Source organism: Marmota flaviventris, chromosome 3, assembly GCF_047511675.1.
Source record: "Marmota flaviventris isolate mMarFla1 chromosome 3, mMarFla1.hap1, whole genome shotgun sequence".
Taxonomy (NCBI): Eukaryota; Metazoa; Chordata; class Mammalia; order Rodentia; family Sciuridae; genus Marmota; species Marmota flaviventris.
Window position 1 is genome coordinate 67721515 of NC_092500.1, and position 24043 is coordinate 67745557.

General features: G+C 46.0%; 1 protein-coding gene across 5 annotated transcripts in view; it reads left to right on the top strand.

Moving 5' to 3' along the window:
* Window positions 1-24043, top strand: part of Adcy6 (adenylate cyclase 6) — a 42318-nt gene that overhangs the window by 7358 nt on the left and 10917 nt on the right. The window contains exons 1-3 of one of the 5 annotated variants that reach the window (XM_027949896.3): window positions 14295-14429; window positions 18677-19538; window positions 23714-23863. In XM_027949896.3, the coding sequence (XP_027805697.3) occupies window positions 18681-19538; window positions 23714-23863 (1008 nt within the window). In that variant the 5' untranslated portion in view covers window positions 14295-14429; window positions 18677-18680. Of the gene's footprint in view, window positions 1-14294; window positions 14430-15521; window positions 15660-18676; window positions 19539-23713; window positions 23864-24043 lie in introns of those variants that run through there. The other 4 variants (XM_071609925.1, XM_071609924.1, XM_071609923.1 and 1 more) reach the window with 4 other exon arrangements.

The window sequence follows — 24043 nt, forward strand, 5'->3', positions numbered from 1 at the left end:
GACCTTGTCTCAGAATAGAACAAAAAGGGCTGGAATGTGGCTGAGTGGTTAAGTGCCCTGGGTTCAATCCTCAGAACCAAAAATAAAAATAAAAAATAAAGGCAGGGAAGTAGCACATAGTGGAAAGAACCTGCACAGGTCAGTGACTGGGGTTTTAGCTCCTGCCCTGTGACTAACCCACAGAAGGAACTTTAAAGGTTCCTCCCACTTCTGAGATTAAATGACTTGCCAAAGGCCACAATTAGTCAACGGTTGGATCTGGGGTTGAATCTGGATTCAGAGCTAGATCTTCAGATTCTACCTCCTGGGTTCTTTCCATTACAGTGCAAGGGCTGCATAGTCTGGTCCACTGGGACCTTCCACATGCTCTGGACTCAAGACTTGGGACTTCCCCTGAAAAGTCCCCCAGAGCCGGATGCCACAGTGATTAGCACTTCATTCCTTTGTATTATGTGTGGCCACACCTCTCTCTCCTTCAGGAATAATGCAGTAAGTACATTTCTTGACTTCCCCCTGAGGCAATATGAATAATATTAAGGATTTGGAATGCAGTTTTTAAAATAACCTTTTATTATTACAGACTCAGGCCCTATGTATTATAAAAAAATTAGAAAAATACAGATAAGCAATAAAACAAATCAAAACATCATATTCCCATCCCCAAGAAATGAGTACTATTAATAATTTTAGTGTAGATCATCTGGATCTTTTTTATTTTTCTTTTATTTAGCGATGGAACCCAGGGCCTCCTACATATTAGGCAAACATTCTACCTCTGAGCTACATCCCCAGACTCCTGGATTTTTTTTTTTTTTTTTTAAGAAAGATGTACTGGAAGCTGGGTGTGGTGGTGCATGCCTGTAATCCCAGCAGCTTGGCTTGGGAGGCTGAGGCAGGAAAATCACAAGTTCAAAGCCAGCCTCAGCAACTTAGCAAGGCCCTAAATAAAAAGAAAAATATGTATAGGAACTGGGCCTACAGCTTAGTGGCAGAACACTTACCCAGTATGTGCAAAGCCTTGTGTTTGAGTCCCCTCACTGCAGGAAAAGAAAAAAAGAAGAAGAAGAAGAAATGTTCAAAGTGAGATATAACTTTGTTGTTTAAAGTGTGTAAATATTAAATGTCAACTTTTAAAATATTTTTATCTATATATCTACATCTAGATGAAGACCTTATCTTCAACCCAGTCATTTTCCTCATACCCCTTCCCACTTAGCCTGCAGCGTCCTATCAGATGCTTATCATCTTAGATTAGATCTGCCTGTTCTTGAACTTCATATGAAAGAATGCTACAGTGTGTATTGTGCTCTTTTGAATCTGTCTTCTTCCCCAGCATCGTATGTCTGAGGTTCATCCTTGTCTTTTTCACTGCTATGTTCTGTTATTAGAATATACCATAATTTAGTTACCCATTCTTCTATTGGGGAATATTTAAGGTGATTCCAATTTGGTCTATAATGAATAAAATTGCTCTGAACATTCTTTTTTTTTTTTTTTAAATATTTTTTTAAAGAGAGAGTGAGAGAGAGAGAGAGAATTTTTTTAATATTTATTTTTTAGTTTTCAGCGGACACAACATCTTTGTTTGTATGTGGTGCTGAGGATCGAACCGGGCCGCACGCATGCCAGGCGAGCGCGCTACCGCTTGAGCTACATCCCCAACCCTCTGAACATTCTTGAAAATATTTTTTAGTAGACATATGAACTGATTTCTGTCTTGAATATATATCTAGAAATGAAACTGTGGGGTTATAGAAAATCTCCTTTCATGAACACATGAATGTTTTTGTTTTTCTAAAAAATTTTTTAAATGTTTCTGTTATCAATGATCTTTATTTATATGTGGTGCTGAGAATCAAACCCAGTGCCTCACACATATTAGGCAAGCGCTCTATCACTGAGCTACAACCTCAGCCTTGTTTTCTGTTTTTACAAAATGAGATCATAATAAACATGCTGTTTTGAACTTGCTTTTTTTTTAATCAATGATCTTCACCTTTCCATTTCATTCATTTTTATTTTCTAGTCAATATTTGAATCCTCCCAGTTAGCCTCCTAATGTCTTTTACGGCTGATAAATCCCAATCAGTATCCAGCTGAGGACCACGCAGTGAACACACATTATATCCAATAGTTGTGAGACCTCACTCGCTTAGGTCCTTGTAGACTGTTGGCTGGATTCATCAGTTCCTTGCCATCTGGATCTCTTTGATAAGGCGATTCACAGCATGGAAGCTTATTTCTGAGAGGAGTGGAGGTGGGAATAAAAGTCTCTTTATAACCTAATTTTGAAAGTGACATCTCATCACGTTTGCTGCAATTTATTCTTAAGGGTTCAGGCCACACTCAGAGCATTGAATAGAAGTTACACCAGGGCCTGAATGCTAGTTGGCAGGGGTCAGTGGGGGTGCTTACCAATACATTATGTATACTCTTCCATATTTTTTCACATGAGAAGAGAGAGAGAGCAATTTAAGAGCCATTTTAATGTGCATATTATTTCAACTTCAAAGCAACAAATGTGAAGACAAATTTTATACACAAGAAAACAGTCTTAGAACTTTCTTTTTCACCCTACCTAGAAGTAAATGCCTTTAGTTACCCTTTATCACACGTGAATTTTCTGCAGCACACTTTATAAAAAATAGACTTTATTTTTTAGAATAGTTTTAAATTCATAGCAAAATTGAGCAGAAAGTTAAGAACTCCCATTTATGCTCTGCCCCCACACATGCCCAGCCTCTCCCAATGTCAGTATCCAATACCAGCATGGTAAATTTGTTAAAATCAATCTATACCAACACATCATTATCACTCAAAATCTAAAGTTTACGCTAGGGTTCATTCTTGGTGTTGAATACTCTGTGGGTTTGGACAAATGTATAATGACATCTACCTACCAGTACAGTATAATTTCACCTTGCTAAACATCTTCTGTACTTCACCTCTTCACTCCTTCTTTTCCCCCAGCTCCTGGAGACTACTGATCTTTTTACTGTCTCCATAGTTTTGCTTTTTCCAGAATATCATGTAATTGGAATCATAGAATGTAGCCAGATTCCACAACATACTTTTCATGCTGTATACTTTTCTTACTCATTTGTGTATATCTCTATTGTCTGCCTCCCTGGACTACAGTGCAAGTTGCATGCGAGCAGAAACCTGGTCAGTCTTTGCTTTCCACTGTATCCCTAGCATCTAAATTGTGCTTGCAGCCTAGCTGGCATTAGTGAATATTTGTTAAAAGGAAATGTGTGTGTGTGTGTGTGTGTTTATTTATTTTATACTGGAGATTGAACCCAGGGGCTCTTAACCTCTGAGCCGTATCCCCATCCCTTTTTAATATTTTATTTAGAGTAAGGGTCTTGATGAGTTGCTTCGGATCTCACCAAGTTACTCAGCTGGCTTTGAACTCACCATCCTCCTGCCTCAGTCTTCCAAACCACTGAGATTACAGGCATGCATCTGGCAGGAAGAATCAGTTTTGAGGTTTGTCCATGTCACATTCTAACTAGTTGAAGTCCCAGTGCCCTTGACTGCAGAGCCCAGACTGATCTGTTCATTATACCACACTGGAAAGGATATAGGGTGTGTGTCAGGAGGAGGGGGTAACCCAGAAAAGGGAAAGAGCAGGAGGAGGATGGGGGGGGAGGTAAATAGATTTTCTGTAAAACACACTTGCCCAAGGATTCTACTCTGGAAGGCTCCCTCCCCTTTAGACCTCTGCCCCAAAAGACATAATCTTCTTGTCTTGATTTTTTTCAACATAGCTGAGTGTAAACAAAAAAAGCTTTACTAATATTAAGGAAGCACAGAAAGAAAATAAACAATGAAAATACATGAACTATAAAACAGCCCAGAGTATTTAACCTTCAGCACCAAAAGAAACAAACCAACAAAATAAAACCCAGGTCTGGGGGTGTGGCTCAGTGGTAGAACACTTTAATTGCACGTGTGAGGCCCTGGGTTTGATCCTTAACACCACATAAAAATAACTAAATAAAATAAAGTTATTGTGTCCATCTACAATTAAAAAATAATTAAAACAACAGTAACAACAAACCCAGCTCAGGGTAGACTGAATTACAAAGTTTCCATCCATACTGCCACTAGCTTCATTCCTGGACTCCCAGACTGGGGCCCTTTGCTTGCCTCCCACATAACTGCTACCAATTCTAAAGGGCTTTTTTAAAAAACAGTTTTCCAGTCACCTTGTGTAGTTTCCTGGTTTTCCTGCCTTAGGAGCTAGGGCTCCCAGCCTGCTTGTCTGGGGTGAGTGTGGGGTTACATTATGACTTTCAGATGTTCTAAGCACTAAAAAGATTATCATGACCTTATTCAGTGAAAAGCAATTCAACTGCAAAAATTTTTTTAAAAATTTAATAAGGTCAAGCTGGGGTTGTAGCTCAGTGGTAGAATGCTTGCCTAGCACCTGTGAGACACTGGGTTCAATCCTTAGCACCACATAAAAATAAATAAATAAAACAGAGTATTGTGTCCATCTCCAACTTAAAAAAAAATTAAGAAGGTGAACAAAATTGTTAAAATTTCCAAGACAGCAGGGATGTTGCTCAGGGGTAAAGCAGTTGCCTGGCATGTGTGAGGCCCTGGGTTCGATCCTTAGCACCTGCATATAAGTAAACAAATTAATTAAATAAAGGTCCATTGACAACTAAAAAAAATATTAAAAAAAAATTTCCAAGATAGGAGTGGGTTTGTTGCTCAGTGATAGAGTGCTTGCCTAGCATGTGTGAGGCACTGGGTTCAATTCTCAGCATTGCATATAAATAAAATAAAGGTCAACTGACAACAACAACAACAAAATGTTCCACGACATCCAGGTGGGATGGCACATGCCTATAATCCCAGTGGCTCAGGAGGCTGAAGCAGGAGGATTGGGAGTTCAATGCCAGCCTAGTGAGGCTGTAACCAACTCAGTGACACCCTGTCTCTAAATAAAATATAAGAAAGGGCTAGGGATGTGGCTCAGTGGTTAAGTGCCCCTGGTTTAATCTCTGGTACAAAAAAAAAAAAAAATTCCATGACAAATTTGATGTTTTTGGGAAAATGTCAAATATCAAATTATTTCTGAATAAATATTACTCAGTAGGCCTGCCTTGCTGGTATCCGGCATTCATGATGCTGATTGGGTAGAGTAGGTATTCATGGTCATACCCTCCACCCTTCCTCTGTGGGAAATTGGAAATTTAGGGGAACCACAGTATACTGTTATTTTCCTCTTTTGGAGTACTTTCCTGCTGGTATCAAAACTTAGAAGGCTTGGCATTTCCTTAACTTTCTATCTTAAAAAAATTTAAACTTACAGAAAACTGGCAAGAATAATACAGTGATTGCATATCTACCTTTCACCTAGATTTATTAGCTGTTATTGTTCCTACATTTGCTTTTTCTCTTTGGTTTTGCTGAACCATCTGAGTTGCAGATATCAACTTCATTCCTAAACACTTCATCATACATTCCCCAGACAGGGTAATTTCTATATAACCAAGACAGTTACCATACTTGGGAAACAATACACTAATATCTAACCTAAAGTTCCCCAATTGCCCCATTAATGTCCCTATTTTTGTTTGTCTTAAATCTGGGATCGCAGCAGGGTGAGGTAATGGACACCTATAATTCCAGCCTCTCCAGAGGCTGAGGCAGGAGGATCACAAGTTCCAGGGAAGTCTGGGCAAGTTAGTGAGGCACCGTCTCAAAATAAAAATACAATAAGGGCTGTGGATATAGTGCAGTGGGAGAACGCTGCTGGGTTCATTCTCCAGTCAACCCCACAAAAAATTCCAGACTGGGGGTGTGGCTCAGTGGTAGAGTACTTGCCTACTTGCCTAGCCTACACAAGGCTCTGGGCTTCAACCTCAGTAAAAAAAAAAAAAGAGAGAGAGAGAGAAAATAATTCCATGTAATTCACAGTACATCTTTAAATTTCCTCATTTGTCAAATGCATTTTGAATTAAGATATTTTCAATTTATGGTGGGTTTATCAGGACACAATCCCACTGTAAACTGAGGAGCACCTATATGTGTGTGTGTGTGTGTGTGTGTGTGTAGATAGATAGATAGATAGACAATTTTTAAAAATTTCCTCATTTGTGGCCAGGCACAGTGGCACATGTCTATAATCCCTGTGACTCAGGAAGCTAGGGCAGGAGGATCCAAAGTTGGAGGCCAGCCTCAGCAACCTAGCAAGGTCCTAAACAACTTAGTGAGACCCTGTCTCAAAATAAAAAATAAAAAGGTCTGGGGATGTAGTTCAGCAGTGGTGGAGCACTCCTGGGTTCAATCCCTGATAACTCTCACACACACACACACACACACACACACACACACACACACACACAGAAATTTTCTCATTTGTAAAAGGGGTTAATTTTGATGGGTATGGGTTTGGGTTTGGGAGGGACTTAAAAAGTCAAGAGGAAAGTGGGATTTTGAACAAGGCCCGAAGGATGACTAATGGCCACCTCACTGTGGCAAGCCAACCAAGATGGCCACAAATGATCCTCATCTCCTGGTATTCATTCCCTCTTTAATTCCCTTCTGTTGAGTATTAATTGGCCCACTGACTTGCTTCTGATCCACAGAACACAGCAAAAGTGATTGAATGGCCCTTTGATGAAGGTGAATGAGATTAGAGCTTCTGTTTTATTAGCAGACACTCTTCTTGATGGCTTTGAGGAAGCAAGCTGCCACATTGGAGAGCCCCAGGTGGCAAGGAGCTGAGGCCCTCAGTCCAACAGCCTGCCAGTAACAGAATCCTGTCAACAATCACATGAGCTTGGAACTGGATCCTTCCCCATTCTAGCCACCTATGAAACTGAAGCCCCAGCTAACCCCCTGCTTATAGTTAAAAAAAAATTATTCAGTTGTGGATGAACACACAGTATCTTTATGTATTTTATGTGGTGCTGAGGATTGAACCCAGTGCCTCATACATGCGAGGCAAGCACTTTACCACTGAGTACAGCCTCAGTCCTGCTTGTAGTTTTATGTGATTATGAAACAGAGCATTATATTAGCCATGCTCAGACTCCACTGAACTAGTAAACATGTGTTGTTTTAAGCTACTAAAAAACAGCCTTGCATATGGAAGTCATTGTCATCCCCCCAACCTTTTAAAATTCTGAGACAGGGTCTCACTAAGTTGTCTTGCCAATTTGTGGAGGTGGACTCAACTTGTGATCCTCCTGCCTCAGTCTCCTGAGTTTTGAGATTATAGGCGTGTGCCACTGAGCCCAGTATCATCCCTTTTTACTGAAGAAACTAGGGCTCAGATAGGGCTCAGATAGGCTTGATCCAATGTACCAGTCATCTTCTTGGTTGCAAAAATAGAAACAGCCTGTAACTAATGTGAGCAGAAAAGACAATTTTTTTGGAAGGATAATGAATGATTTGCTCATAGAAATGATGGAAAGGCCCAGAGTACTCAGGCTTAAAAATCAGGCAGGAACAAAGGGAAATTGGATAGTGGGAAGGAAGAGTCTAGTTCTAGCTCCTGTCCCTGCTGCTGAGACCAGAATTAATACTAACCTGTTCTATCTTCTTCACATCATTAGCCTTAGACTCAAAGCTGGCAGTTGGGAGTGTCCCATCATCTGAGTGTGGGTCAGCTCTGCACCTGTTGATGACTGGGGTCAGCTGACAGTAGGTGCTCAAAAATGGTTTATTCGATTCATAAACCAAAGGTTCATCTAACGTTGTGTACAGAATAGATGGAGGGTTAGCTCATGCCTTGAAGACTCAAACGCTGATGTAGCCCTTTTTTCCAATGCAATGACATTCTCAGCCCTTCCCAGGCTTTCTGGAATTTCTCATACAGCCCCTGAGCCATATAGTAGATGGAGGTAGTGAAATGCTGGGAGATGAACTAGGGGTGGCAGTGTCATAAATGTGCCATCAGAGGGCGCATGAGACTCAGAAATTTACCAAAAAGACGTGGGGGAAATTGGTGTGGCAGAATCGGGTGGGGGGAAAAGGCTGAGGAAGTCTGGCTTGAGTGGGGCTCAGGCAAGCTAGGCTCTGGGCACCCAGAGAACGACCAGCAGTGGTATGGGCCTCAAGAGGTTTCTCTGGTCCTCGAGGCCCTGGTTGCACCTTTTCCCCACTCCGGGAGCTTTGGGTTCCCCTGGTCTTTGCATTGAGATCTTGAGAGGACTTTGAACTCTTCTCTTTATGACATCAATTCTCTAACTGTAAACACTCCCCCACACCATCAATCCCAGTTCAGCACTGGGGAACTGCGCAGGGATGGGAGTGGGGCAATGGGAGTGCCTCTGACCTTGCAAATGGGGTAGGATCAAGGTGGTCAATAGTATTCTCACCTGAGAACTTCCTTGGCAGTAAGGCAGAAGGAGGCTGAATGTGGCTTCCCTTTTGGACTGGAATTTCCAGTGTTTAGCACAGTAGGTGCTCAAGAAATGTTTGTTTCCTGTCAAAAATTATTTGATGTGAATAAATCATGCAGAGGGAACCAAAGGAGGTCACCTGGGCACTCCAACTCCACAATATTTCTTGAGTGCTTCCACTCCTTAACTTCCCACCATTGTAGTCCTTTCCCAAGCCACTGTTCTTTTCACCTGGACCACTATAATAGCTTCCTAAGTGGTTTCTCTTGCATCCCTTGATCCTGCCATTTATTCTCCACCCAGCAGCCAGCATGATCTTTTAAAACCATAAATCAGATCATGCCACTTCCGAGCTTAACACCTTCCAAAGGCTTCTCATTACACTTTGAATGAGATCCAGACTCCTTACCCTGGCCTATGAGCCTCTGCACTAGCCAGGGCATGCCTCCCTCTCTGACCTCATCTTCGACTGTTTTCAGCCTCACTAACTTTCTGTTTCTTGAGCACAGGGAGCTTGTTATTGCTGCAGGGCTTTTGCATTAGTTGTTCCCTCTGCCTGGAATGCTCTTTACCCAGATTCTTTGCATGGCTGCCTCCATGTCATTCAGGTCTCCATGTAAATGTCATTTCCTCAGCTCTCTTGACAACCCAACCTAGGTTTCTCCCCCAGTCACTTCCAATCTATCCCTGGTTCATTGGTCACCATAGCACTGATTATCATTTACTGTCTTCTCATCTATTCATTTGTTTCTAGAAGACAAACTCCAGGAAAATAGGGTCTGCTGAGTTTAATTCCTGTATCCCCAGCATCTATTAATAAAACTGTGCCTAAGACATAGAACACACTCAAGTGTTTGTGGAATGCACGAATATGGTGGGGACCTAAGGTGATGGGGAAGGGATGTTATCCCTCTGGAGTTGACATGGGAGGTAGGTTGTGGGACTAGGATTGGCCAAGTAGTATACCAATTCTGGATCCTAGAGGAAGTTAAGAGTCTCTGAGTGGTTCTAGTAGTGACAGAAATCGTGTTAGGGGTGATGAAATGGACAGGGTATATTTGCTGGTTTAAATGAATATGGGTTGATTTTACATTTTTTTTTCCTTTGTGGTACCAGGATACAGGGACACTTAACCACCGAGCTACATCCCCCTATCCCTTTTTATATCTTGAGACAAGGTCTCACTAAGTTACCCAGGGTGACCTTACACTTATGTTCCTTCTGCCTCTGCCTCTCATGTAGCTGGGCTTATAGGTATGTATCACCACACCTGGCTTATATATTTCTCTTTTTGCAGTGCTGGGGATTGAACCCAGGGCCTAGCACATGTTACGCAAGCACTTTACCTCTGAGCTACATACAGCCTCAGCCCTTACAGATCTTTTTTACTTTCAGAAAATAAAATGTGCAGAAATCTGATCTTTGAAGCAGAAAAGTTAGGGAATGTTTTTTTGCATTGTCAAAATTTAGCTGTTATTCAAACAACCCATGGAATGCTCAGGGGACTAAAGCCTATTCATGTTACATTACAGGGTGTTTTCAGCACTGCGTATTTATAGAGTGCTGTCCAGATACACTTAGAGCTTTATGGAACTTGCATTTACATATAATACATGCTCCAAGTAGGAATTTCCTCTTCCTGAAAATGAGAGGTTGAGAATACATCCCTCTATGACTGTGGTCTGTATTATAAAAAACCAAAATGGCCATTGAGACCAAGCTAGACTTGGAGAAATAAAGACAGTTTCAGCTGACTGCCTCTATTTTTCTTTTTCTTTGTCAAGGTTAAAACTTTTCAATGAATCCCTGATTTATTGTTTATTCTTTACCCTGGGATAAGGAGGTCCTTTCTGAATATTTTACTTACTGCAATTATTTTCAAACTCAGCTCAGCAGAGTTGGTGTTTCACAAGCTGGGTAAAGGGGCACTGCCATGGGAAATTGAATAATAACCAACTTATTTCAGTTCAAAGAAAAAAACGGATATAATTTTCTCCATTTTAGGGTTTTTCCATATTATTTTCTAAAACTTGTGGTGCCTGCTATTCTAGACTTTATTAGATCTGTCACAGGACAAAATTATGTACTGAATTATTGTAATACATTAATATTTCATCATATTCTGCTAAGGCTATTGTTTTTTTGAAGGGCTCAGGGTAAGGCTGAAAACCCACCTTAGAGATTCTATGTTTCCTATCCAGCTATTCCCCTACAAACCTTTCTAACAACCTGAATGAATTTCAGAGACACAGGATTTGGTTGAAACATGTTCAGAATTGGCAATCCCTCTGTCATGGAAGAGGACAGACAGCAAAAGACCCAGACCCTAACCTGCTGGTCTGAGGACTCTCTGGCACTTTGTAGTTGCTAATGGCAGTAGTTTTCATACTTTCTGGGTCACAGAAGCTAGAGATCAAGGGCCCACTGCCCCTAAAAGTATTCCCCATAGCCAAATGGGGACAAAGCCAGTAGAAGAATGTCTGTGATATACACAGACATAATTATGGTAAAGCAGAATAAAAAGAGCAGTGAATTTGGGCCAGTGGATATAAGTTATGGTTCAACTCAAGTCACCAACTGTCTGTGTGACTGAGTAAGTCTTCTCACATCTCAAAGGCTTGATTTTTTTTTTTTTTGTAATCACTGTAACAGAGTGGTTACAAATCTTTTGCCAGATTGCAAGGGATCATAATCTGAATCTATTACTGAATCTATTACTATCTTATCTTGAAGAAATTGTTGAACCTCTCTATGCCTTATTTGTATCATCTTCAAGCTGGAGAAGGTAATAGCATCAGAAGTGTTTTGAAGAGTAAATTGGTTATTTCTTAATTATTATTTATTTATTTTATGAATTTTGAGGCAGGGTCTTGCTAAGTCTGCCTAAACTGGCTTTGAATTTGGGAGCTTCCTGAAATAGCCTCCTGAATTGCTGGGTTACAGGCTTGTGCCACTGCATCTGGCTTAAATGAGTTATTTAATGTTAAGGGTCTAGGAGAATACTCGGCACATAGTCAATGTTATACAAATGTTTGTTATTATAATTACTAACTACTAAAAGTATAGCAGCTGAATTAGATCATCTTTAAGACTCCTTACTGCTTAAATACCCTACAGATTGAACTCAGGGGCACTTTACTTCTGAGTTACATCCTCTTTTTTAAAAAATTTAAGATAGGGTTTCACTGGAACTTGTGACCCTCCTGCCTTAGCCTTCTGAGTAGCTGTCTTCCCCCTGTCTTCCTTATTTCAACAGGCTAGTTTACAAATTTAAACATTCAATAATTGAGCATTTCCCACATGCCTAGCACTAGCTTGTGTTTCCTATCTATGGATTAAAGGACTAGAATCATTTTAAAGGTCCCAACAATCTACAGTCCTAGAAACAGATTTGATGGTTGGGATACAGGAAAGGTGCTGATAGTGGCCCTGCCCTCCAGGAACTGAAAATGGAGCGCAGGGGTCCAGACTAACCTACCTGCTGTCCACTAGGGTAGAAGCAGCCTTAATCTACCCAGAGAAGGACACAGAACAATATTTTTTCCAGCTTCTTTGATTAGTGTGCAATTTTTTTCATCCCAAGATAAAATAAAGGACAAAATCTTCCATTCCAAAATACAAAATTTCATTTTATACACCCTTTTTTTTTTTTGACAGTACTGGGAATGGAGCCCAGGGTCTCACACACATGCAAAACACTGTATCTTTGCACTGTATCTCCAATTCCTCCCCTATGTTTCTTTACCTTAATTGTTTCTTGTATTTCCCTCTGTAGCCCATAAACACATTACAAGAGGTAAATGGTAGATATTTGATTCAAGTTGGAGAGGATTTTTTTTTTTTTTTGGTACTGGGGATTGAATTCAGGGCCACTCCACCACTGAGCCTCATCCCCAGACAATTTTTGTATTTTATTTAGAGATAGGGTCTCACTGAATTGCTTAGTGCCTCACTGTTGCTGAGGCTGGCTTTGAACTCCGGATTCTCCTGCCTCAGCTTCCACAGCCACTGGGATTACAGGCTCATGGAACCGTGCCTGCTGAGAGGAATTTTTTTTTTTTTTAATTTTAAGTTGTTGATAGACCTGTATTCTATTTATTTATATGCGGTGCTCAGAATCGAACCCAGTGCTTCACACATGCCAGGCAAATGTGCTGCCGCTGAGCCCCAGCCCCAGCCCAGGAAATTTTGATAGTGGGAAGAACACTGCCTATTTGAAGGGAGAAATCAGGCAAAGAGTCCCCAAAGGTCAAATTAGCGGCCAGGCTTGCACAACTGCCAATCATATATGGTAGAATAAACTACCACTTTCTTATTTTCATTTCCCATTTTCAAATTATAACCAACATTTTGCTATCTGATCTTGAAACCCTGTGAGAAAGGGTAGATGGTTTTATCCCCATTTTATAGCTGAGGCTCCAACAGAGTAAGTATTATTTATCCAAGGTATATCCTTTGAAGTGATATATAGCTAATAAGTGATGGAAACTTCCTAACTCTTCCCCTGTCTTCCTTATTTCAAGCTCTCTTCTGGGCTTAGGAATCCTGGTGAGGATTTGGAGTGGACAAATTAGGGCCTTGAAGGACAAGCGTATAAGGAGGGCTGAGTCTGAGGAAGCAGCAGCTTGGGGTATCAGCCAGGAAGAGGACTGGGGTAAGCAGTGGGATATTGGGTGGGGAAGGGGCTGGCGGGGCTAAAATGGAAGGAGGAGCTACAGGTCTGGCTGAGGGAACTGGGGGCCCCCTGGGCTGGGACGCAGGCGGGGTAGGGGCTCATAGGGAAGCCTGGCAGGCTGCCTTCTTCCCAGCTCTGGAGGAATGGTACTGCCTCTTAAGTCAGCCTCACCCACAGCCTTGGAATTAACCCTCCTCTATTTTCTGGTTCCACCATCATTCTAACCCTCAAAGAGTTAAAGGAGCTTTCATATAATTTTTCCATCTCCCAGGTAACTTGGGCAGCTGCTTCAAACGGGAAATAAATAAAAGCCCCAAACAATTTCTCGGCTCTTGTACCTAGCAATGCACACCCCGCCCCTCACCCCAGCCGAGAAGCACAAACCTTTGGGTAAAAGGTGCCCGGGGAGGGACTCTCTGCAAGTTGGCAGGTGCGAGGAGGTGTGGGGAAAGGGCCACTCAGGGAGCGTAAGGCCAGAGGGCGACGTCTAAAATGCCTCTTCCCACATCCCCCTTCTGTGCCCTGGGCGCAGCAGGTTCCCTTCGGGGACGATGCCCCCCTAGGGCTGCCGGGGAGAGGAAAGAAGTGGTGTGTCGGCAAGCAGGCCGCACACACCTGGCGCCTTGTGGAATGAAATTTTAATTAATTATTAAACTGAGTTCCGGCGGGAGGGAGCGAGGCCGCCAAAGGGAGGGCGGGCACGGCGGGGTGGGGGCTGGGGCAGAGTGGAAAGGAGGGGTGAGGAGTGGGCTCTGGGCTCCCGCTCAACCCCTGGGGACCCCAACAGGAAGGAAGCCGACCCTCGTTGGGCGGGTGTGGCATTTTCGCAGTGTGAGGGTGGGTTTGTGGCGCGCGGACCCCTGGGCCGAGGGTGGGCTGGAATGCCGGAGGATGCTGCTCCGGGGTGAAGGGATGGGGGAACAGTGCTTAGCTCCCTCCCCTCCCGGGTCTTGATCCCAGAACAGTAGCCGCTTGTTTTCCCAAGACTGGGGGAGGAAGAGGCCGGAGGAGAGGAAGGGGCGCGCGAAGGGAGGGGTCCCATTCTTCGGTCTTCCCCCATTTTGACGACCCGGTTCCTCGGAAGGGGAATGGGCAACTCTGCCCCCCGCTCCTGGGGAGGGGGAGGGGGTGCCCAGACAAAAGGAGCTTGTGCCTTTAAGGCGGGGAGTCCGGGAGCCGGCGGGGAGGGGACTTCTGGATCCGGGGTAGAGGGCGGCTGCGCTGGACAACAAGGGAGGGGGCGAGGGCCGCTCGGACGGCTGGACGGCGGGCGGGACGGCCGGGACGCGCGGACACGGAGCAGGACCGCGGGACGGCCGGCCGGCCGGCCGGAGCCCGCAGGGGCGGCGGGGCGGGGGCCCCGGGGAGGCGCCGACCCAAGCCGGCAGGTGAGCCCGCGGGAGCAGAGCTGGGGAAGTGGTCACGCCGGCACTCGGGCTGCGGGGCTGGAGCAGAGGCACCCCGGCGCGGCTCCCGACGAGTTTTTTTTTTTTTTTTTTTTGGGGTGGGTGCAGCGAATCCGGAGATGGGCAGTCTCGACTATTTGGGGTGTGTGGGGGGACCCGAGGCAATGGGGCTGGTAAAGAGAAGTGCTGGAGATGGGGGATGAAGGAGTCCTCGGTCCCGGCCGGAGGGTCCCCACCCTCTCTCCCCGCCACACGCTTCCCTTCCTCCACTCGCTGGAGTTTCCAGGCTTGTCCTAAAGTGGGGGAGAAGCGTGTACTGGGGGAGGGGCTGGCCTGTGGGTTTGGCAGCGGGGCCGAGGGGTGAGTCTCTAAGTTTAGGGTAGAGTGTGATTGTGTTTAGAGGAGAGGGAGGCTCTCTGCGGTAGGCTCCCACCCTGCCCTCACCCCAAGCCTTTGGAATGAAAGGGGTGGTGTCATTCTCCTCTTTCTCCCAAGGCCTGCTGCAGGGAAGGTAAACTGTATTCAGAGCAAACTTAGAGGTGTGGGGGCGACCTAAAAGCCAGAGGTGGAATTAGGTGGTGAGAGACCCTTTCCTAAGACCTTCCTCTTCCTTGCCAGAGTCCCACTGTGAGCTGGAAGACCCTGGTGGGTTGTATGGTTGGGGCTGGATGTAGGAACCCTTTGCAGTCCTTAGGGAGAGCTGGAAAGGGAGGAAGAGGCAGTGCTGAACCTACAGATACAGGCCTTGGGGAAGCCTCTACATCTGGAAAGGCCTGGAATTGAGGCCCACGTCTCAGCATGGTGGGTGGTGCTGGCACTGTTGGGCCCCGCCTGGGCGCTTTTTTTGCCATGAACTTTCTGAAGTTGTTTTAAAACCCCTGGAGCCTTCTTTTGCCAAGGAGGGCAGGGGCAGATGGCCCCTGGGGATGGGATCGATGAGAGGTGGCCAGGAAGAGGATTGAGCCAAGCAGTGGGCAGAGCCATCCTTGGGGCCGGGCCTTGGCTTTCTTCAGACTCTGGTCTCATGGAAGCATCATGATTTGGGAGGGACTTGAGGTCTGGGAGGCACTGGGCCTGGGACTCAGGGCTGAGTGGGACATAGCTCCACTTGTAGGAGTTGGTGATGCCAGGAGCAGCAGATCCATGTGGGAGAAAAGGGTCCAAGACTCAGGAAAGGAGGTCAGAGATGCAAGGGTCAAACTCTGATTGCTGGTAAGGGAGGTGGTCTGTGCTCCAGGTATTCATAGTGATGGGTTTTTGGACAGGGAGGGTTGAGGGACTGTATAGAGAAGTTTTGTGGCTTGGAACAGTGACCTCCCATATTTCTTGCCATACTAAGCTTGCCATAGGGTGCCAGGAGTGCTGGGAGTCCAGCAAGTTCTCCAGGATGGGCAGTGCCTGCAGTGGAGCCCAGGGTGGGATTGTTGCAGTTGGTTGGACAGTTACAGAGCTCTGAAGCTATTCCCTTGTGGGGTCACACAGTGTTCTTGGAAGGGTGATATGTTCCCCTGGACAGTGTCTGCCCCTTCCTCTGTGGGTATGAGCCAGATGCTCAAATGTGCTTCCAGGGGGCTGGGAACATGGCCAGAAAAGGTCCTTTGGGAACAGAGGTATGAGGCAGTGGTGGTTGGAGATAAGAACAGGGCAGGGGACTGGTGAATGGAAAGAGGCTGAAACAAAATGTCGTGGGGGTGGGGTGGGAAACCTGCTCAGCCTGGGTTCTATCCCCAGCAGCTCTGGGGACTGACAACTAAGGACACAGGGACTGATAGAACTAAGCATCTGACTGGCTGAAAGGATGTGTTTTCTTACTTATGACTTTAGTCTTTCCATCTCTTGGACATCGGCAGAGGTTTGGGTTCAAAGTGTTGTGGGGTGGGGAGAAGAACTAATATTTACCAAGTGTGAACTATATGACAGGTATTATTAGGTTCTTTCCCCAGGACCATTATTATTCCCATTTTATAGATGAAGAAACTGATGCAGGGAGGTTAAGTAACTTGTCCCAGGTGGAGTAGCTAGCAAATAATCACACTAAGGTTTGAAACCTGGTCTCACACCAAAGGTGCTTCTAATGAAATATTGTCAAATGCCAGGCTTCCTTTGGTGACCTTTTCCAAATGCCAGCCTGACCAAAAGTCTTGTAGTCTTGATCTGTCCTTCCAGATGACACTGTTGGTGATTCGAGTTTGAAGGGCATGCTGCTGTATGGAATATAGGAGAAGGGATGCCAACAGAACTTGGCTGAGGAGAAGGAGATGGAGGTTTTGGGGTGTGCAGAGAAGTCCCAGCCTGCCTTCTGCTTTTTGGGCCCTTGGGTGTCTGGAGTGCTGCTCATCTGGCATGAGTGTCTGGTTCTGTGGCCACCTGGGGCAAGCACTGGGTACACTTCCTTCCAGTTCCCTAGTGAGTACAAATGTCAGTGCTGTTTGCTCAGCAGGTTTAAGTACAAGGGGCCCCTCAGGGTGCCCTGTGGACATGGAGGTATGTGGCCCTGGTGGGAATATGGGCATCCACAGGTGACAGTTCTTTCATGTTCATCTACTCCTGACCTGGGCTCAGTCAGGAGACATGTTAGAGCTATTGTCATGGAGTCTTCCCACCCCAGTCCAAAGCTCGTCCCTCCGGGAAACCTGGGATCTAAGACTGATTTGGTTACCTAGGATCTCTGTAGCTTGGGCCAGACATATAAAACTGGCATGGACTTCGGCTTTTATTTTTTTCTGTTGAATTTGTCTTGTACCCCAGGTGGCCACTTCACAATGTTTTAATGGAAATCAGGTGGAATTAAGCATTTGAAAAGGCAGAGAAAGTTTATGGGGGGTATAATTCATCCATCCACTTAATATTTATTTACATCCTACTAAGTGTTGAGGATCATGAGTGAGCAAAACAGGCCCAAATTCTTGCCTTCATGAAATTGACATTCCAGTTAGGAGAGACAATGAACAAATAAGAAAAATACATAGAATGGCAGTTGCTGATAAGAGCTGAGGAGTAAGAGAAAGTATAAAGCTGGGAAGAGAGATAGGGAGCCCCAGGAAAGGGAGTTGCTATTATAATGTGGTTAGAGAGAGCCTCACTGATAAGGGGGACATTTGGGCTCTGACCTAGAGGAGCTCTTGTTCCAGGTGGGGGAACACGAGTCCCAGCAAAGAAGCTAATGTGACTAGGTGGAGTGAGAAAGATAGAGTCAGGACTATCATTATTAGCTGCTTCATTTCCATGTCCTTAAGCTTGCTTGCTTTCTATCTTTTCAATATGTATTTATCGAGTCCCTACTATAAGACGGGTCTACTACATGGCTCTGGTGATAAAAGTGATGAATAAAATTGAGTTAATCTCTGCCCTCACAAAGCTTTAGGTAGAGGGGCATGCAGAGAAGTCCCAGTCTGCCTTCTGCTTTGTGGGCATTACACAAGGAATTATTTAATTATAATTGCAATAATTATTATGGAGGAAATGTACAGAGGTAAGGGACCAAACTTAGTTTGGGTGGGAGAGCTGGGAATTCTTCCCTGAGGAAGTTATACTTAAGCTATGACCTGACTGGAAAGTTGAATTTAGCTTGGTGAAATGTGCCATGGGTATCTGAATGATGAGGAAGGATGTGGAAAGAGATTCCCTTTAGTACAGAGGTCACTGATGGGCAGCTCGCAGGCAGAGCTCATTCCAGAGACATGATTTATTTGGCTTGCAGTGTTGAAAATGTGGATTAGTTGCCAGTGTTAAAAAAATCAACAGATGTTGCATTGAAATATACTTTCTGATGAAAAGTCAGAAGCTTTGGCCCCACTGGGACACCAGTGGCAGTAATCTACTGGTGGCAGGTGGTGATTGCCTTCCATGCTCAGGGTATGGACTATTCCTTGCAGTTCTCCTGAACTATGGGTTGCTTCACCCCTTGACATGGGCTCTTGTGTTTGTGACCACCAGGAAATCAGTGCCTTTAGGGGAGAGGTGAATTGTTAAGTATGCTGGCTTTGGCTTAGAATCTTGGTTTTCGCACTTTTGTGGTTGCTGGATCTTGGGGAAGTTTCTTCATCTCCCGGTGTCATGGTTTCTCGCCTGTTGAATGGGGATGCCACTGCCTACTTCAAAGTAATTTTATGAGAATGATGTATATGAAGTGCTTAGCTGGGCTGTGGGAAGTGTTCAGGTGATGCACTATTACAGGTGGCAGAAGCCCTGATGGTGTTGTTAAGACCATCTTATGCCTTTCTTTCCAGCAGCATGTCATGGTTTAGTGGTCTCCTGGTTCCCAAAGTGGATGAACGGAAAACAGCCTGGGGTGAACGCAATGGGCAGAAGCGCCCACGCCGTGGGACTCGGTCCAGTGGCTTCTGTACACCCCACTATATGAGCTGCCTCCAGGATGCAGAGCCACCCAGCCCCACCCCTGCAGCTCCTGCTCGGTGCCCCTGGCAGGATGAGGCCTTCATCCGGAGGGCAGGCCCAGGCAAAGGCGTGGAGCTGGGGTTGCGGGCAGTGGCCCTGGGCTTTGAGGACACTGAGGTGACAGCAGCAGTTGGAACAGCTGAGGTGGTACCTGATGTGGCACCCAGGAGCAGGCGATCCTGCTGGCGCCGTCTGGTGCAGGTGTTCCAGTCAAAGCAGTTCCGCTCAGCTAAGCTGGAGCGCCTGTACCAGCGCTACTTCTTCCAGATGAACCAGAGCAGCCTGACGCTGCTGATGGCGGTGCTTGTGCTGCTCATGGTGGTGCTGCTCATTTTCCACGCAGCACCCACACGCCCTCAGCCTGCCTACGTGGCCCTGCTGGCCTGTGCTGCCACCCTCTTTGTGGTACTCATGGTGGTATGTAACCGACACAGTTTCCGCCAGGACTCCATGTGGGTGGTGAGTTACGTGGTGCTGGGCATCCTGGCGGCTGTGCAGGTCGGGGGTGCCCTGGCAGCCAACCCGCACAGCCCCTCGGCAGGCCTCTGGTGCCCCTTGTTTTTCGTCTACATCACCTACACACTCCTACCCATCCGCATGCGGGCTGCTGTGCTCAGTGGACTGGGCCTCTCCACGTTGCATTTGATCTTGGCCTGGCAACTCAACCGTGGTGACACCTTCCTCTGGAAGCAGGTGGGTGTGGAGAGCACTTGGATAGGAATGGCAAGGAGACTTGGTAATGAAGGGTAGGGGAGTCATGGGTGGATCCCGAGTGTGGGGATTTCTAGCTGGGAGGCCAGGTTTGAGGAATGCCACTCCAGTTGGAATCTGTGGCAGGGGATGCTGCTGAGAGGAGGGAGGATTCCAGAACCCAGGCCTGTAGTCTGTCACCATAGATCACAGTCTCCAGCTCTTTGGCCTGAGCCTACTGAAATAATGTAGCCTGTAGAGAGACACAATGTGGGGCTTGAGGTGGGGATGTGATGTTTAGACCCTGGGCTACGGTGGAACTGAGAAGATTGTGCAGGTTGTATCCTCTGTCCCCAAGTTGACCCTTGAGACTCAGGCCCTGGTACCATCCCTGAAGAATAGTTCTAGGTGATGATCTGAAGGGAAGAACAAGTTTTGGATAGAATTGGTAAAGAAGGAGTCACCTCTCTCCTAGACTAAGGCTGTTTCTGAGACAACAGGGAAGGTAGAGAGCTTGGGTTTCCCCTGGGCTGGGGGTGATTTGAATGGAATTATACTAGAGAAGAGAGGAACACCAGAGTCTAATGTCCACACATCTTGGTCCACAATCTTGCTCTGAGGTTCTCTGTATGTGCTGGATACTGTCTTGGGGTGCTGAGTGTGGGTAAGTGGGGCTCAGTATCACCACATGGAAGTGAGAATAAGGGTGTGGTTGCAGGTAGACTGGTTGTCCAGTGTGTTGCATTCTGCTCTGTGGGATCTTAGACAACTAACTTGCCTCTCCAGGCTTCGTTTCCCAGTCTGTAAAACCAGGGTAAAAATAGCTTGTATCATGGTATTGCTGTGAGGACTTTACCCTTCTCTGAGTGGAGTAGGACCTAACAGGTCAGGGTTCCCACTTGTGGCAGTGAGCTATGGGGAGTGCTATAGGATTTTTGGGAAGCTCCTTTCAGAGAGACATGTTGATGGGTTCTCATGTTATCCCCTGCTGTGGTGCAAAGGCCAGGCTGCTGTTGGTACACTCCCCTAGTCAGCACTCCGTATGGGCAATCATTGCCACCAATCTTGAGTGCTGTCCTCTACTTCCCTCAGTGTGTGAGGGACTAGCCTCTGCCTTGCCCAGGGCTTGTGGTTTGTGGCCCACCCTGGTCTGACCATGGAGAGGAAGTTGCCTGGGGCTCCCAGGGTGAGGAGCTAGGTGCTCTGGCATGATGCCCTTCCCCGCCCAGCCTGTGCTCCAGAACACAACGTACCTTTTTAAAAGTAGCTTTATAGCCCGTTTGTTTGTGGAACACGTGCCCACAGGGCACTGTTGGACCTCTTAAAGGGCTAGGTCCTTCTACCCTTGCTGGTCCCCCAGCTTTTCTTTCAGGCTATTAAGGTGGGCTTTGGGGCTGGCCTGCCATCTTGGAGGAGAGGGAGCTTAGAGGTGGTGCCTTCCTTCCCCGTTCCTCTCTGGATGGCCAGAGGTGGGTGGGTCTCTTCTCTGCTCTCTGCTGGCATGATGCCCAGAGCCAGGCCTGGTACCTGATTGGGGAGGTTCAGCTTCAGGAAGGTCAGAACTGCCAGCGTCCCACTTCTGTAAGGGTGCCTGGCCTAATCCTGTGGGTCTTGGCGAATACATTTTTGGAGTGATGAAGAAAGTTGTGCTGCCCTTATGCCTATCTGTAAGGCCAGGACTGCTCATATAGCCTCCTATGAGCTGAGAACAATTCCCTGTGCCCATTTGGGCCTGTGTGTTTTTGGAGGGAGTGGGGTTTTGTGACCTCCTTTGAGCTTCCTTTGGTCAGCCCCTTCCCAGATCCAGCCCCAGTCATGTTAGTGAGAAGGACCTTCCTCCCCAGCTCACTCATTCAGACACACTGAGCAGTGTCACCTGGTGACCCCAGCCCAGCTGGCATCTCCTCCAGTGTCCTGGCATCCATTTTTTCTCACAGTCGGACAGGGATGTGTGTGAACAGTTATTTCAGTCTCTCATCCCCCTTCCCCTTCCCTCCACCGTGACTCACATTTTCCTTTTGGGCTCCTGGGGCCAGGAAGGGAAGTTGCCTTATTTGCCCCCCTTTTCCTTCTCCCCCACTGGGGGCTATTCTTAGAAGCCCCATGGGGAGAGAGTGTGCCCCCTCTTCACCCCTGCTGCTGGGAGGGGGACCTCGGTCTATTTGGCCTGGGGCCTTGTGCACTGGACTGGGAGGAAAGCTGAGAGGCCAGTCTTGTGGGGGTCACAGCTGAAAATGACTAGGAGTTAGTCAAATCTACTTCTCAAATTTACATAGAAGAAACTGAGGTCCCCTAAATTGAGTGACCTTTTGAAGTCTGTAGGACTAGTTTTGGTTCAGATCAGTTGGTAAGCTTTCCCTCCCTTCTCCTGGACCAGAGCCCTGCCCCATCCAGCTCTGGGGTGGAGCTGTAAGTGCCAGGTTAACCCCCTAGTTTCCAAAAGCACTGAGGCCAGCTTTTCTTGGATTTGCTCTCCAGCCAGCCAATGATAATGATGAGGGCTGACCATGCCTAAGGTGGGGGCCTTGGTGTGGGACCTGGCAGGGCCCAGCAGGATCTAGTGTGTGTGGGGGGAGTTATACCTTGGGGGTAGCCAGACATGGAGGTACCTCATCCCCAGTTATAGAGGGTTCTTTGTATAGTGGAATTGATGACTCCCAAGCCTGGGTTCTGAGCTTGGCCTTGAGCTTGAGTGGAACAAGGAGGACTCTTGGAAACCTGGAATGCACTAGGTTGGAACACAGGCTTTGGAGTCTAACTGTCCTGGGCTCAAGTCCCATACCAGCCACACCAACTGTGTGATCTTGCGCAGGTTACCAAACTTCTCTGTACTCTGAGATCCTCACCTTTAAAATGGGATGCTGTTGCTGTGGTGGTGTACCCCTGTAATCCCAGCAACTCGGTAGGCTGAGTCAGGAGTATTACAAGTTCAAGGCTAATCTCAGCAATTTAATGAGACACTCACAACCTAGGCAGACCCTGTCTCAAAATTTAAAATAAGTAAGTAAGTAAGTAAGTAAATAAATAAATAAATAGGAATGTAGCTTAGTGGTAAAGTGCCCTGGGATTCAATCCCCAGTACCCAAAACAAATAAATAAAATGGGATATTGTCAATTCATAGAGTTGTAAGAAATGCATAAATTAATGTATAGGAAGTGTCCATAGAATCCTGGCATGTTGCAGATGGCCAACAAACCAGCTATAGTGGTGGTAATAATAATAATAATTAATAATAATAAGAATAATAATGGTAATAATGGTCATTATTGTTATTCAGTATGCAGGGCAGGGAGAGACTTTAGAAATTTTTTTTATTAATCAAGGGATTTTTATGCTGTATTGAACTTTATAATAGACTACATTACCAAAATAATATACCAGTCTAAATTATTTTCTACACAAGATCAAAATTCAAAATCAGTTAGGCATTAAACAATAGTTGTGTTATTATTTTAATGGCAAGAGAAACTACACAGCCTCTTTTAAACAAATTTATCATTAAGTGGCAGCCAAAGTTTTAGAGATCTTCTTATTCTTCCCTGTTTGAGTTATAGATGAGCAAACAGAGGCCCAGAGATGAGGTGACTTGTCCTGGGCCACTCAGAGGAGGATGGAGAGAGCTCAGGCCTCCTGGGTGCTATTCTTTTTTTTTTTTTAGTTGTAGATGGATAGAATGCCTTTATTTTATTTATTTATTTTTATGTGGTATTAAGGATTGAACCCAGTGCCTCACACATGCTATTAGGCAAGCTCTCTGCCACTGAGCTACAGCCCCAGCCCTTGTGGGTGCTATTCTTCTGTAAGGAGAATCCCATGTAGGGGGAGCAGCCTTTGTCTTTCTTTTGGGTGTTTGTGAGGCAGGGGATCATAGGGAGCTGAGGTGGGCACCATGACCTACCTGGTCCTAGTTGGTGCTCCTGTTCCCAGATGCTGTGATAATATTACCTTTTTAGTCATGGAGTGACCCAGGCAGAGGGCCAGGATGTGAAGTCCTTGAGGAATGGGAGAGATATGTTTCAAGGATGGGGACAGAGAGGGTGCAGGACTATGGCTTCTCTCTCAAAGGGATACATTTAGAGAAAGCCTAGCAAGTTGTATGTGTGCATGTGTGTGTGTGTGTGTGTGTATGTGTGTTGGGGTGGGTGCTCACCCATCTGCCTCTGCCACCATCCTGCAGCTTGGTGCTAATGTGGTGCTGTTCCTCTGCACCAACGTCATTGGCATCTGCACACACTACCCAGCTGAGGTGTCTCAGCGCCAGGCCTTTCAGGAGACCCGCGGTTATATCCAGGCTCGTCTGCACCTGCAGCATGAGAATCGGCAGCAGGTGGGAGCTGTTTCCCCTGACCAGTGTTCCCCTCCTAATTCCCCAATAGCTTACAGATTGGATCTGCTGCTTGTTCAAGTCTGTGGAACTCTGTGAATAGTTCCTCCTGGACTGTGCATCACAGAGGCTCTGTGACACTGGGGTTCTGTCTTGTCCAAGGGTGGGAGTAGACAGGAGTGC